Source organism: Heterocephalus glaber, unplaced genomic scaffold (assembly GCF_053883595.1).
Source record: "Heterocephalus glaber isolate CG9 unplaced genomic scaffold, H.glaber_assembly_v1.0 deba00001481, whole genome shotgun sequence".
In the NCBI taxonomy this organism is placed as follows: Eukaryota; Metazoa; Chordata; class Mammalia; order Rodentia; family Bathyergidae; genus Heterocephalus; species Heterocephalus glaber.
Genome location: NW_028258317.1, coordinates 15,464,616 through 15,480,054, shown reverse-complemented (window position 1 = coordinate 15,480,054; position 15,439 = coordinate 15,464,616). Strand labels below are relative to the sequence as shown.

The following is a 15,439-nucleotide window of genomic DNA, read 5'->3' as shown; positions in this document are numbered from 1 at the left end:
AGTCCCATTGCCTGGCCCAGAATGCTGCTTATCTGCTGCCAGCTCCAGGCTCTTTCGATCATAGTGCAGCTTAGGCATAGCTGGACTGGAGGGATATAGGTATTTAAGCAGGTGGCAGCTGGGGCCTTGTCAGCTCATGGAAGATCACATGTCTGCCGGCGTGGAACTAGCAAGCCTCTTAATTCCCGGATGAAGCGACTCCTGTTTATTCTGAAATCTCACCCAAATCCCACCAATCCTAGCTGTTCTCTCAGATCCCATAACAGGCAGTGGAGGCCTGGAGTTGGCCAGTTGGGTTCCACCAATTGTGGCTGTGACTTCGTACATACGACTTCACTCCCCTGAGCCTCAGTTTTCTCATCTGTAGCAGGGGGTCACAGTATGGCCACTGAGAAGACACCATGAAATAAGGATGTGAAAATGCTGTGGGAATTGTCATTTTTCTAAACACTTTATATCCATCAACTCTTTTAAATTTTCACTATAGGTGCCAGGGATTTAGCTCAGTGGTTCCGCTGCCTGCTTCGCAAGCACAAGGTCCCGCGTTTGATCCCTGGTGCCAATAAATAAATAAATAAGTAAATAAATAAATAAAATTAAAAATAAATACATTTTCACTATAATATTTTTTTGGTACCGGGGATCAAACTCAAGTCCTTGTGCCTGCGCAGCAGGTGGCGAAACCACTGAGCTAAATCCCCGGGCCCATTTCACTATAATCTTATCAGGTAGGAACTATTATTGTCCCCATTTTATGGATGAGAAAAATGAGGCAGAGAGGTTAAATAATCTTCCCAAAGCTGTACAGCTAGTACGTAATCATGCAGGATGAGTTTGAGAGGGTACTTTAACTTGTGCTGCCTCCCCTCTAAACTAGGCCCCTATTAGTGACAGTGGTGAAGTCATTCTGAAAGGCATGGACACCAAACCCCTGCATAAGAATTCCCAGAGACCGAGTTTCCTGCTGTCTTCCTTGTCACCTCCCTGGCTGCAGCCCTACCTCAGAGACAGCTAGCTGTCAGCCCTCTGCTTTCTTCTGTGGGATGGGACAGTGCCAGGACAGCTGCTCACAGAGTAGCCGTTGCCCAGCCCTGGATCCTGCCTGAGGATGGCCCAGGCAAGAGGGGTACAAGTGAGGGGCCACCCCCACAGGCTGTGGCATGGCACTGGGGCAGGAAGACCACAGAGACCACCCTGAAAAGGGGGTATAAGGGGCAGGCAGGGTATGGGAAGGCTCGCTGAGCAGCCCTGGCTGCTCTCCAAGCTCCCCACCCAGCCATCTCCAGCATCAGCTCTGGCTCACTCCTCCCAGAGCTGGGCCTTGGTTTAGAGTTTGCATTTACCATGAAAAATGAAAACATCACCTCACAAAGCACTCTGTCTTCCTGGTGCCATTAGGGTTCCATCTCAAATAATCGTGTCCTTTGTTCTGTCATTTTTCCCCTCTAATTCACATTATCATCAATTTACTTCTTGACACAGTCATTCTGGGCTGGTTTCTTCTCTAATCCCCTTACATGGTGGTGGAGGCAGTGGCCACAGGCGCTCCCATTCTAATCTTAATTGATGCCACAGCCCTGTCTCCCCACCAGTCCTGCCTACACCCCCCAACCCCGCCAACCTCTGCTGCTCCCCTGCCAACCTGGAGGTTCATAACAACACAGGATGCTGAGTCACAGTTGCCCCAGCTGGACACACATGTGAGGAGGAAGCTCTCTTGTGAAACTCACATGAAATATGTCCTTCACTTTTATTCGATGGCATTGCTGGTCAGCCAGGGAGGTACGAGCAGCATGTGCCAGGCTAAGTGCCAGTGTGTGTGTGTGTGTGTGTGTGTGTGTGTGTGTGTGTGTATGTGTGTGTGCGCGCTCCCTGTGACCACAGCCCCACTGAGCCAACAGGAGCATCGTGGAGTCCAGGGCAGGTGCCACACATGTACCCCTTCCCACACTGCACACACTGTCAGCTTGCGTCTCCCTGGATGGAACCCCCTTGATACTTGCTCAGCCAAACCCTCTCAGACATCATGGCAAGGGCACCATGGCAATGGGCTTGGAGCTATTTGCAAGGCTCTGGTCTGATGAATCAAGCAAGTGGGATCACTGCAGATTCAGGGCGTGCACCCCAAGATCATCACGTTCAGCACCCACTTGAAAGGCTGCCACAGTGACTACCCCCATTTTACACAAAGCCCACCAAGGCCCATTCTGGTTGACAGCCTGACTAGGATTCCCTGGGTTATAAATTTGGGCAGCTCAGGGGCCATTTCTCGTATTTGTAGCTGCCCCATATCGTTTATAGTCCTCCCATCCCATATTTGTGATTTCCTGAGGTAGGAAACGGTCTGAGCCCATCCTCCCAACTTCTCTTGCTGCTAGGGCCCAGGTGTGTTATGTGGGCTCTGCCAATTAAACTCTCTCGCATGAGCTTGATAGGAATGGGAGCAACTCCAGGAAGTGGGCTAGAGGACTCCATTTATTGGGAGGAAATGGCAAAGGCCCTCATCTTTGGGTGGTGGCAGGGAAGAGCTGCTGATGCCCAGTCTCAAGCATCCTAGGAAAAGCCACAGCATAGAGCAAATAGCTGTAGGGGTGCCAGCTGGCAGCACAGGAACACTGGCAATAGAGTAGCCCCAGAGGCGTGGCTGGGTGTGTTTTGGGCTGTGGGGCCCATGCCTTTGTGGTCCTCCTGGAGATTCTGGGAGTCCTTCATACCCCTTAATAAATCTGTTTTCTGCTTAAAACAGCCAGAGTGGACTTTTTTGTTTACAAATGAGAGTCTGACATAGATCATTAACCTGGATTTCAAAAATAGAACAGTTGTCCTCATCGCACACAAGCTTGAGTGTTGAGGCTTATCAGGCCTGTTTCGACACAGCCTGAGACCCTTTCTCAGCAATAAGCACTGTTCAGACCGAATCCATCAGGAGGAGTAAGAGAACATGACGTACACTGACTATGAATATAGGCTCTGGAGTCAAGTTGGGTCCTCACTGTGCCACTCACTTGCTGTGTGACCTCAGTGACTTAATTAACCCTTTGTGGGCCTCATTCTCCTCATCTATATAAGAAATAATGATATGTGATCCACGGAGTTGTTGAAAAGATAAAATAAGATGACCCACGTGGAGCGTTTTGCCCCCTTGTGCCTGATACAATTAGCAAGTGCTCACTTAGAAGAACAGAGTTTTGATTTGCCTTCCTTCTCACACTATCTCTGGCCTTCCGAACAGAGCACCTCCCAGCAGAGACACACCTACCCAATGCTCCCTCACCTCTAGCCTGTGAGCTCCCTGGGACAGAGCCTGCATCTTCCTCCCACTGGGAACACAGACCAAGCCTCTAACAACTGGGACTGGGACCTGGACTTCCCTCCAGCTTGAGCAAAAGCCTCAGATGTAGGTCCACCACGAGTCCCCATCACTTTACACACCCAGCCTAGTCTCAAGGTTCCCCATCTGTGCACACTACACTGACCACTCTACCTCCTGTCGCATCCCTTTGCTACTCATTCCTGAGCAACTTTGTCTCCACTTCTCTGCCTCTTAAACTGCTGGGCAAAGAAATGAAGGCCACTGCCAACTTAAAGGATGCCTTATGAAAATCAGAAAAGGTGCCCCTTCTGGGCAGGGACTCGTGCCATAGAGAGGGTGGATTTCAGCCCCCACTTTCCACCCCAGCAGTGTACAGTCAGTCATACATGGAATCTCTGGGCCAATGTGGCTTTCTCAGGGTCACCTCCCCATCAGAAAGACCCACACCCACAGGGTGATGCCCACCCTTCCTTTAAGCCACATCACCTGTGGGTCTCCCAGAAGATCTGGGGCCACAGCTATGTCTCAGGGACATTTCCAGGGAGGGACTCCTGGGCTTGGCCCTCAAGACCCATCTCCTTACACCCACTCTTACTGGAAGACACTGACTGGTTCAGGGAGATTACAGCCCCAGTGCCTGAGACTGAGAGCTGAGTCAACTCAGAGTCCATTTAAGGAAAAACATCAGGTAGGTGGAGATCCTGTTTCACAACACTTAGATTGAAATGATTTTGACCAAACCAAAAAAGAAGTCTGAGAAGAGATCAATCCACAGATTCAAGCCCTCTGGGAAACTACAGATATCTTCCAGAAGGCTGGAAAACTCCCTTGCATGGGGACCTGGAGCACTAATTAGCAGTGTACCTTATTTCAGCCACAGCTATGCATGACACACCAAAATGCTCTGGGCAGCCCGTGGCCCCGAGTGCATGGAATAGTGGTAGCAAGAGAGAGGTAGTGTTCATACCATGTGTCTGTCCTAGTCACCAAACAAGGTTTGAGACCTGAGGACCTCCTTCACAGACCTATGGCTTGGCAACTTGAGTTTGAAGACATCATATTATTGTTTTTCTGTTGAAGACTATGTTTCTAAGTCCTAAAAGAATTAAAGACCCAGGGAATTAAGAGGCTCTTACACAAGGAGGCCTTATTAAACTGGACAGACAAACCAGAGTAGTCTCAGAGGGCCCTTCTACGTCTGACCTTTCACTGCTCCAGGTGAAAATTCTTAGCTGATATTAGGGGAGGTATCAGTGTTGTTGTCTGCAGGCCGATTGGGTGGCTCCATGCCCCAGATGGTAAGTGACATCTGTAAACTCAGGGCCTGTGTCTTAAGGTCCTTTAGCTCCTGCCAGCCCTCACCAGCTCATTTCATGTAATTTTATGTCAACAAAACAAGAGGCTCTTCTTGGACTTTTGAGGGCTAAATTAGTCCTGCTTGGTCTTTAGGGGGCAAAAATACATTAATGATGTTCACAGTCAGGTTGGCACCAGCTATAGACAATCTGTCAATTCAAGGCTTGGGCAGAGGCTGGCACCAGCTGAGCCCTGTGTGGCAAGCCTTGGCAGGCCTTCGGCCACAAGGCAGCCATGGAGCTGGCACTGGTAGCATCCATGGTAGATATCACTAATCAAACACTGGGCCTCAGAGTCCTTAGCAAGACAACTCTTGAGGCAGCCCCCACCAATTAATCCAAGTTGGTGTGTTTACTGCTCTATTTAGAGAATTCTCACCATTTTTATGCTTCTTAAGGAATGTGTTACGCACTGGCTGACATTTTTTCTGCCTTCCTCTTCCTCCTTCAATTCCCTTTTCTTCCCTTTTACTGTTCTATGATACTTTCCCTGATCCATCAGACTATCTGAGAGAGAGATGAGGGGACAAGCAGGCTGGCGTGGTTATGGCCCTGAGATCCCTATGGCCACCCCCATACCCACCCCACCTCAGTGACTGGACATCAGGTCGTTGAGGGACTCTGGCCCAGTAAGAAAGCCCAGATTAGGTTTCCCTCAGCCTAGGAACCCGCAGGCCTCTGCCAGTACTCACCAAGCAGCCCTGGGTTGGGGAACCTCCAGGAGTCATTGTATGAAGAATACTGAGGGTGGCTGTAGGGACTCCCAGAAAACTCACTCCCTGCAGGTGATGGTGGAGAGAGAAACAGAAACCAAATGTTAGATCAAGTTCAAAAAAGTCCCTGTGTCCCGGCCAGCTTGAGTGCTGATGGTATTTGCCTCCTTCATGAGCTGAATGTACTTTTTATAACCAATAAAGATCATGTCAGAGCCACATCCACACTAAGCAAGCAGCTGCCACTGGCATTACCTATGTCTTTCTAAGCCTTTTGTACCAAGGAGAGTGAAAGCCAGCCTCTCACATGGGCACCACAGAACCACCATGTGCCAGGTGTTCCTGGGGGCCACTAGCTCACTTTACAGGTAAAGAGCCTAAAGTCCAGGGTCTCACCTGATATACCTGCCCGAGTCCAAAGCCACAGACTGCTAGGATCTTAGTGTGGGTTCAGTTCTAATCCCCACAACATGCACCTCAGCTCTAGTCTGACTGTCTGCACTGTGAATCCAGGGGTGACTATGTCTGGGGCCTCAATCTAGTCAAGGAAATGAGACAAAATTCCAGGTTGTCTACCTTGAGGATGCACCTGCCACTGGCACATTGCTAAGATGAAGGGATGGGGAACAGAGGAGAGGGTAGGCTGGGGCAATTGTTAGCAGTTCTGGGCATCCTCAGGCAGGGACTGTGAGGTATTTCAGGGTGAGGACCATAGAGACGGGAGAGGCATGGCAGGTCCTGAGGACGGTACCCTCTGGGCCAGTGGCTCAAGGAGCAACAGGCTTACTGTGGCTCTTCCTTGGGCCAGGTAACAGCATCAGGCAAGCCTCTTTACTGCTGGCCAGGTCAAAGGGGCAAGCCTCAAATCCTATCTCCTACACTCTTGCTGTCTTGCTCTTGTAGCAGGCAGGGCTTGCCTGTCTCTCTGATGGCTGGGAGGCCACAGAGGGTAGGCTTGGGCCCTGACTCCTCAACGGGTACCCCGTGGCTGGCAGAGGGTGTGTCCAGCAGAGGATGTAGAGCAGGGCATGGAGAGTCAGCTGCTGAGCAGTTTGCTTCAGCTGGTGGGTACAGGGCATGGGGGTTCGCCCCTGTTGGAGATGACAGGAGTTACACAGCCCCAGGAGACTACATCCAGCCAAAGCATGTCTCCATGATCCCCCAAGGGTGCTTATAAAGGCCAAGAGCTAGTCAGAACTCAGGACCAAGAGCAATGCTCTCTCCCCTGTAGCCTAAACCCAAATGTGGAGCCCATGGGGCTTGGCCAGTTGGAGCCTGATCTGTGAGGCAGGGCTGAGGGGCCAGCTGCCCCCAGCCACTGGGCCCAGCTGGCCTCCCCCCACATCCACAGGCAGGCAACCACAGAAAGAGAGTATACAGACACACACACACACACACACACACACACACACACACACACACACACACGTGTATGCCCCTCCTCAGGCCTCTCTGGGGGCCACTCCTAGCCTGACAGGCTGAGCCTTCCAATTCTCTGTTTTTTATGCCTCAGTGGTCAGGGTGTCAGGTTCCAGAGGAGGGAGGGAGAGCATGGTGACAGTGCTGGGCCGCAGCAGCAGCCCAGCTTTGGCATATCCATCAGCGCCAAGGCTGCTCCTCCTCCTCCTCCTCCTCCTCCTCCTCCTCCTCCTCCTCCTCCTCCTCCTCCTCCTCTGCCTCCTCCTCCTCCTCCTCCTTCTCCTCCTTCTCTCCTTTCTCTTCCTCCTTCTCCTCAGGGGCAAGGTACAGGGAGCAGAGAGACAGAGCAGCCTGGAGAAGGTGGACAGTCACCCTCCCCTCCAGGCTCTGGTGCCCAGGGAGCACCCTATCAGAGGCACTTCCTGACAGCGCCATGCTGGTCCAGGACATTGGGTGACCATGGCAAAGGCCATCTCAGCATGGCTTCTGTGCCCAAGTCCAGTTCCCAGGACACTTCTTGCAGGAAGTCTCCCTAAACTCCAGCCCACTAAGTACAGTCTCAGGTGCACTGGGTTTGAATTAGATGTGTATGTGTTGTCCATATCCAAAATGGCACTGGCCACCAGAGGCCTACACAGGGCCATAAACAATTCCCAGCTTCTCTAGAGAATGTGCCTAAGTCAGCATCTCCACCCTCTTCCACCCACTCTCACTTACCAGGCCTTAGAGAATTGAGCATAAAGGCCCTCAGATACCTCTTTGTTTGGGGACCTCTCTCATTCCCCTCCTCAAGCAGACTCAGTCGCCAGCATCATCCCCAGAAAGGGATTTGCCCTGCCCTAAAGCGGAAGTCCCTGTGGCATGGGCATTTCTGGCCCTGCGGGTCCTCTCTGCACCTATGTCTCACCCTTGCCCTAGCTTAATGCCCTGTCCCCAGCAGATGGTTGGTGCTCTGTGGATCATTGGTAGTTCTTCTGGGTCCCCCATGACACAGCTGTCCCCATGGTTTTCTCTTCATCTCCTTCTAGGCTTCATTTAGGTGAGGCCCTCCCTGGGAGGCCTTCTCTGACCATCCGTCCCTCTTTCCTGCTTTATTTTTCTCCATAGACTGTATCATACTCCAACCGGTCTTATTAATCATGCTCATCTTGTTAATTGTCTGCCTCTTCCACTAGGCGGTAAGCTCTTTGAAAGCAGAGGGTTTTCTCTGTTCATGTCTCTATTCCAAATTTGAGCACAAGGTTTGGCACCCAGCAGGGTTGGATAACTATTTGATGAAGGAAGGAAGGGAGGAAGGAAGGAAGGAAGGAAGGAAGGAAGGAAGGAAGGAAAGATGGGAACCTAAGTCAGGCAGGGACACTCTACCAGAACAGGCCTCTCTAACTCAGATCATGGCTCCCGCTTCTTCCATTATTAGTTCCATAGCCAGGAACTAAATGAGTACTTGCTATGTGCCAAGATTAAATCAATTTCTTTGACTCCATTGCTCACTACATCACGCTGCCTCTCAGTAGGAGCTCATAAGGAGCTCAGCCCCTGCCTGGTGTGCTAAGAATTGTGATATAGTGGGCACCTTCAGTCCAGGGTCCCTGTCCTGTGAGATGGCCCATGAGAGTGATACACTTTGCATAAGGGACTAGTCCAGCTACCTGTTGAGGACTCTGGGGTGGCACCTGTTATTTGAAGTGCCACATATGAAGCTGTTTGATGTAGGGAGTCCTTACCCCATGAGATATGGAGAGGTCAGGTCCTCAGTCACCAAGCGTTGTCCATAAAGCAGGACTTGTCAGGTCACAAAGCTGGCTGGGAAGCAGCAGACTTCCAAGGTTCAAGCCCACATGCTACCACTGGCCCTAAGTCAGTTTGGCACAGAGGTTGTGAGCAAGAGGTCTGGAGCCAGAATGCATGGGTTCAAATCCTGAGTCTGCCTCTTCCCAGCTCTGTGACTCTCAACAAGTCACTAAACCTAGCTGTACCTCAGCTTTCTTCTCTATAAAGTAGGAACAGTTAATAGATTGTAAAGACCATGTGGTTGTTGGGAGCTCACACGAACCGATACAGAGTACCGCCTCAGTGAATGTTCATCAGGATGACAACATCCTGTGTCAGTCACCATGCCCTCTTCAGCATTCAGAATCTCACTTAACCCCCGTGTACTCACAAGATGAGTACAATTGTTTGCATTTTATGTGAGAAAGTGGAGGCTCTAGCCCTGCCCGGGGATGACTCCAAAGCCAGGCTCCTCTCTTCCAGATCAGGACTGCCTACGTAGTGTGGCACTACTTTCCCAACCTGGGCCTCTCTTTCCCCATTTTTAAAGGCCTTTTTGGGTTGCTGATCCTGATTCCACTCAGCAACCATGGAGCTACCCCTTCTGGGTCCCTCCCAGGTGCTCTGGTCCCCTCACCTAACCCTGGGTCACTTGGGCTGGGGGATGCAGTCCTTTGCTTCATTTCTCTGCCTGAAGTCAACCCCAGTCTCACATTTGAGGGGCACTTGCTTTCTTTGCTGGAACCTCAGAAAAGCAGCCTAGAAAGGAAAGTTTGTTGACCCCCCAAAAGGCCTGGGGCAGCATCTGGGATGTAGGGGAACAGGGAGTCAGGCCTGGAAGGACAGACAGGAGACAGATACTCCAGGCCAGGCAGGTCAGGGTGTGACCCCTGAGTTACCAGGCCTCCTGGGAGGCCCTGGAAGAGGCAGCCGCAGAGCAGAGCAGTCATGGGGCAGGACATTAGGATTTGTCTCCCACTGGGGCTGGGATCCAGCCATGGCTAAGGGCCAGGGAGCACCAGCCTCTAGTACAGAGGCTGGGGGTGGGGGCGGGAATAGCCTGGGGTGGGGGCCCTCCAGGTGGCTGCTGCCACAGCACAAGTCATAGGGAACAGGCCTAAAAGTGACATAGCTGCACCCTCCATAGGTATGAAATATCCCTCAGGAGCAGGAATGATATTCTTGGGGCAGAAAATGAAAATCTTTGCCTCTGGTCTTGTCAGGGCCTCCAGAAGTGGAGCCAGCAGGCTTAAGACAAAGATCACACAATAAACATCTTTTCTAACAACTTTGCAGAAACAAAGGACAGCAGGGGCCCCTTGCCTCTTTCTACTAACTGATCCATGATCCAGGCATCACAAAAATGCTGACCCTTTATACTTGAATCCGTTATTTATGCATTAATAGCTCCTGCCTAGGAAACTGTCCTTCCGTGGGCAATGAGACCCCATCTAAGAGGTGCCCAGCACATGAGGCCTCCTCAGACAGCCCTGGGCACTGCCTGGAGTTGGTCACCTATAAGCCCCTAAGAACTCTTTCAACAGCAGAGCTTGTACCAAAATCTTCTTCCTCCTGCCCCGAGGAGTGAGTAGTCCCAAGGAGAAACAGGACTCAACCAGAGCCTTCTGAGGCCAGGTGGCCCCACACATTGTTGTGGGAGCAGAACGCAGGCATGCACACAGGGTGGGCATGAGCATTCCTGTGCAGGCAGACAGCTGTTTGGTAATCAGCCTCAACTCACTGGTTGTGTGGCCTTGGGCAAGTGATTGAGCTTTGCTGGGTAGAGTCTCCACCTCTGGAATAAGGGCCTAATAAAAGCACTGCTGTTGTCCGACTGTCCCTCCAAAACTCAAGTTGAAATTTAATCTCCATTATGAGGTATTAAGAGAATAGAAATTTAATCCAATTGTGGTATTTGGAGGCAGGACCTTGGGAAGGTAATTAAGGTTAAATGAGACCATAAAGAGCGGGACCCTGACACGATGGGACTATGGGTTTATAAGGAGAGAACAAGAGACCTGGACTAGGATGTTCTGTCTCATCACACAAATCCCTTTACTGCTTTGGGATTTGGCAGAGAGTCCCTACCATTAAGAAGGGCCTCACCAGATCCAGCTGCCAAATCTTAAACTTCCTCACCTTCAGAATTGTGGGCTAAATCCACTTTTATTCTTTACATATTATACAGCCCGAGGTATTCAGTCATAGCAAGAGAAAATGGACTAAAACAGGCATGTACACAGTAGTACTGGTGGGAGGTAAGTGATGTAATGTTACTAGAAGAACAAAACCACCTTCTTCCCATGCCAAGGAGGGCACAGAGCTGAGGAGAAAGGGAAGAGAAAAGAAGCTCCTCTAAAACAGAATCTTGCTCCAAAAAGAATTTTATAGCTTTCATTGAGTTCTGGACTATGCAAAAGGAAGCCAAGATCAGGGCTTAGGTGAAAAGGTAGAGAGAGCTAAGTGCCATGCATAAGAAAATGGAAGAAGGGCCAGGGATTTAGCTCAGTGGCACTGTGCCTGTCTCGAAAGTGCAAGGTCATGAGTTCGATCCCCAGTACCGGGAGAAAAAGAAAAAGAAAATGGAAGAAGTGGAGAGTGGTAGAACATGCCTATAACTCAATACTCTGAAAGGCTGAGGCAGGAGGATCACAAGTTTGAGACCACCCTAGTCAACTCAGCACTTAGCAAGACTTTGACTCAAAATAAAAAATATAAAAAAGAGCTGGAGATGTAACTCAATTCAAGGGCCCTGGGTTCAATCCATGCGGGCGGGGGGATTGAATTGTGGGGATCGAAGATGCATGTGCCCAATGGTGGGTGGGGTTGTGAAAGAACATTTAAGAAGTGGGATGTTGAGGTTCCCACTTGAAGCTGTCTATCTGGGAGTCTCATCTGTTCCCTGCCCATCTCCCATACCCTCAAAAAAGTCTGCTGCACATTTGAATATGGTTTGTCCCCTCTGAAACTCATGTTGAAAATTGACTGTCATTGTGGTTGTATTGGGAGGTGGAGCCTTTAGGAGGTGATTAGGTCATTAAGAGAAGCAATGTCCTCCTCAGGATGGTGGGCTGTTTTAAGATGAGACCAGCCCCTCTGGCTTATTCTGCTTCCACACATGCCCACTTGCCCTTTCACCTTCTGTCCACCATGTTATGATGTCCTAGCCAGATACGCTGTCCTTGGACTTGCCATCCTCCAGAAATGTGAGCCAAAATGAACTTCTCTACTGTATAATCTACCTTGCCTCAGGTACTTTGTTTTATCAGCAGAAAATAGATTAAGGCAAATACTCTAAGGCTGGAATTGGTGTTTTCTTCCCACATGGAAATCAAAGGCAGTAGTGAGGTACCATGTTTGGGTGACCAGTGGGTTAGAGATGTAAGAATATGGTCAAAGTATAGCTAAATGGATGCACATCGAGGCGATACTCTTAAGTGAAATAAATAGGACACACATGTTTAAATACTGAATAGTTTCTCTAGTGTGAGAAACTGAAAGTGTAAATAAGGACTAAAAGGTATAAGAGATAATGTGAAATAGGAAGAAAAGGGGCAAAGGAGAAGGGGAAGAGGGAGGGGTAGGGGAAAGGAAAGAAGGGAATGGAATTAATATGAGAAACCAAAAAAATGGAAACAAAGTCTTTGTAAATAGGGAGGAATGGAGGGGTTGAAGGGAGGGCAGGGGAAGGGGGAAAAATAAGAACCAAGAGAGATTATGTAAGGGTGCAAATTTCCAACGATGAATGTCATTATATTGTATACCTAAAATGTACCAATAAAATAAAATTTAAAAAAGAAAGAAAAAAGAATGTGGTCAAAGAACAATATAGATCATAGAGGCCAAGAAGCCTGAGCCAGAAGCAAGCATAGGAAAGTGAGCCTCCACCTGCAAAAAGTCTAAGGGAGGACATCAGATTTTGCCACTGGGTGGCAAATGAGTATTTGAGTTCAAGGAGCAGGGGGATGACAGCCAGCTGTTAGTCCCATTTGACCCAGCTATTCCCCTGCTGGGTATCTTCCCAAAAGAATTAAAAGAATCATACCACAGCAGTATATGTGCACCCATGTTCATAGCGGCACGATTTGTAATAGCTAAAGCTTGGAAGCAGCCCAAGTGCTCATCAACTGGAAACTGGATAAAGAAGATCTGGGGTTTTTTTTAATAAAATGGAGTACTACTCAGCCATAAAGAATGAGAAACTAGAGTCATTTATAGCTAAATAGATGCATATTGAGGCCATACTCTTAAGTGAAATAAATAGGACACACATGTGTAAATAACAAATAGTTTCTCTAGTGTGAGAAACTGAAAGTGTAAATAAGGATGAAAATGATTAAAATGAATAATTGACAATTTGAAATAGGAAAAGGTCCAAAGGTGTAGGGGTGGTGGAAGGGGAAGGGGAAAGGGAAGAAGGGAAAGGAAAAATTATGAAAAAGAAAAAAAAATGGAATCAAAGTCTGTGTAAATAGGGAAGGGTGGAGGGGGTGAAGGGTGCATAGGTAACAGGGGAAAAAAGAAGAACTAAGATACATCATGTTCAGGTACAAACACCCAATGATGAATGTAAATGTATTGTATACCTAAAATGTACCAATAAATATATAAATAAAAAAATAAATGAGGAAAAGGAGTGGTGGGGTCAGAGCAGGCAAACTCCTGAGCAAAGGCAGACAAGAGGGGCCAGCAGGTGGTCCGTAATGGCCCCCATTCCTCAGCTACTGTCAATAGGACTGAGAACAGAGGTCTGGTTCCCTTAGGATCATATTCACCCTCAGAGCTGCCTATCCTGGAGGAAAAGAGGGAAAATGGCTTTTGGAGTCAGCCAGGGCGAGGCTCTATGCCCCAGGCCAGGCCCTGCCTTGTACAGACCGTGTGGCCTTGGGCATGTGGATTTACCTCTTGAGCCTCAGTTTCCTCATCTGTAAAATGGAGGAAGGGAGCTCACTACTTCTGAAGCTTGAGAAGTTCAAGTGATTTCATGGTTACAGAGGATCTTTACAAATCCTTGTGTAGGAGGATTTGAACCTTCTGCTCACTGATGGCAGGGAAAACAAACTCAGCTGGGGAGCCCTCCCATATTCCCTTCCCCAACACAGCAAAGTTGACAGATTTCATAGGGAGCACTTATGTGCCTGCCACTTCGTTCCACCATTGAGTTGTTCTTGTGTGTGCTTGTTATATCTCTCTATCCCTCTAGCCTTTCATTTATCTTATTATTTTTGTGGTCCCAAGTAAATTGCAAATATCAGTACACTTTCCCCTAAGTACTTTGGCATGCATATCATTAGCTAAAGCTCATTATTTGTTTAATGACCAAACAAAATCTTTCTTTGGGGGTAAAATTTATACATAATGAAATGCACAAATCTTCAATGTACTCTTGCTGTGTTTTGACAAATGCATATACCCATGTAACCCAGATTTTTACCAAGTTATAAAACATTTGCATCACTCTTGAGAGAGCTCTCTCATGATGAGGAGAGGAGTCTATGGACCAGCTGAGAACCCAGCTGTGTGGGGATCGAATCGAGTCATCTTCCCATGTACACAGAGCTCTGAAGTCAGTTAGCATGGATACCCAGACCCTGATTGTAGAAGCAGGCTGCTAACTGATAGATTGAAGCCCCTCCCAAGCCAGTAAACAGAACAAAGCTGGAGGAATGGATGGTCTTTTCTCAAAGATTAAGAAAGAATGCAGAGGCTTAAAATCTACAACAAATGCAGGATTCCCCTAAACAGCACTGTCTTTTCAAATATGGAAGAGCTGACTGTACAAACCAACAAGTTAACTGGAAAATACTGATTTAAGTAAACAATTTAGAGAGGACTGCGATCAAATGCCCTTAAAGCAGCTGTGCTGAAGATTGCAGGCTCAGGGACATCCCTAAAATCAGAGGTGTCTTCAGTTTCCCCTTCGCTCCAAGCTCAGAGATGGCAAGAAAGTCAAAGTTTCCTAAAATTCTCAGAAGTGACAAGTAAACAGGCTCAATGTAGCTCTTAATTAACCCAAAACGACACCTGCCAGATGATGGGGATTTGCAGAGCACACTAGGGGCCGACCCTATCTGCAGATGGTGGGCTCCCACCTCTGCTCCAGACCTTGGCTGGCTGTAATTAACATACGGAAAGTCTTTCAAAGTGACTTCGCAGCCAAGTTCCATGTCTGAAGGAGTCAAACTGGGCTCTGAGGGAAAGTCTTGGCGAAGGAGGAGGAGAAAGGAAAGATTAAAGAGGGCTGTGAGATTTTCTCAGCTCCTCCCTGTGGCTTTGTGGAACTGCATGATGTGGATCAGGCTGGGGATCAGTGGCCACTTAGGGCAGTGTTGCACAAAACTGTCCCTGGCTAGAGTGGCCATGACTCTGGTACCACACAAAGGTACTGCCAGCCTTTCACACACACATTTATATTTAAATAATAAATGTCTACCTGAGCATTATTACACTGTAACATTATATATGATATGCATATAATCAGGACATATAATAATATGCGTAATATACATACACATATGGATGGATGGATGTACATGCACACATACACAGAGACTCTCTGAATGACCTTGAACAAGTCACTTCTTTTTTTTTGCTACCGGGGATCCAACTCAAGATCTTGCGCTTGCGAGGCAGGCATGGTGACCCTGGATTAAATCCTCAGCCCTGAACAAGTCACTTCTAACCAAGCCTCAGTTTCCCCATCTGTGAAAGTGGTGTGTATGGAAATGTCCTCCAAGAGGCTTCCCTGTCCTATCTTTCCTGCATCTAGCCCCTGGCTTGCCCCCTTCAGAGGTCCAGGCTACTCAACCTCCCTCTCTCCACAGCAAGACCTTCCCAGACTCCCAACAGGGAAATGAAAACCTGAGCTC

The 15,439-nt window shown here is 48.6% G+C and overlaps 1 protein-coding gene across 1 annotated transcript in view; it reads right to left on the bottom strand.

The window, feature by feature from the left end:
- Positions 1 to 15,439, bottom strand: part of Pax5 (paired box 5) — a 175,973-nt gene that overhangs the window by 8,293 nt on the left and 152,241 nt on the right. Inside the window, exon 9 of the mRNA XM_021251991.2 lies at positions 5,361 to 5,447. Coding sequence (XP_021107650.1) covers positions 5,361 to 5,447 — 87 coding nt within the window. The remainder of the gene's footprint in view (positions 1 to 5,360; positions 5,448 to 15,439) is intronic.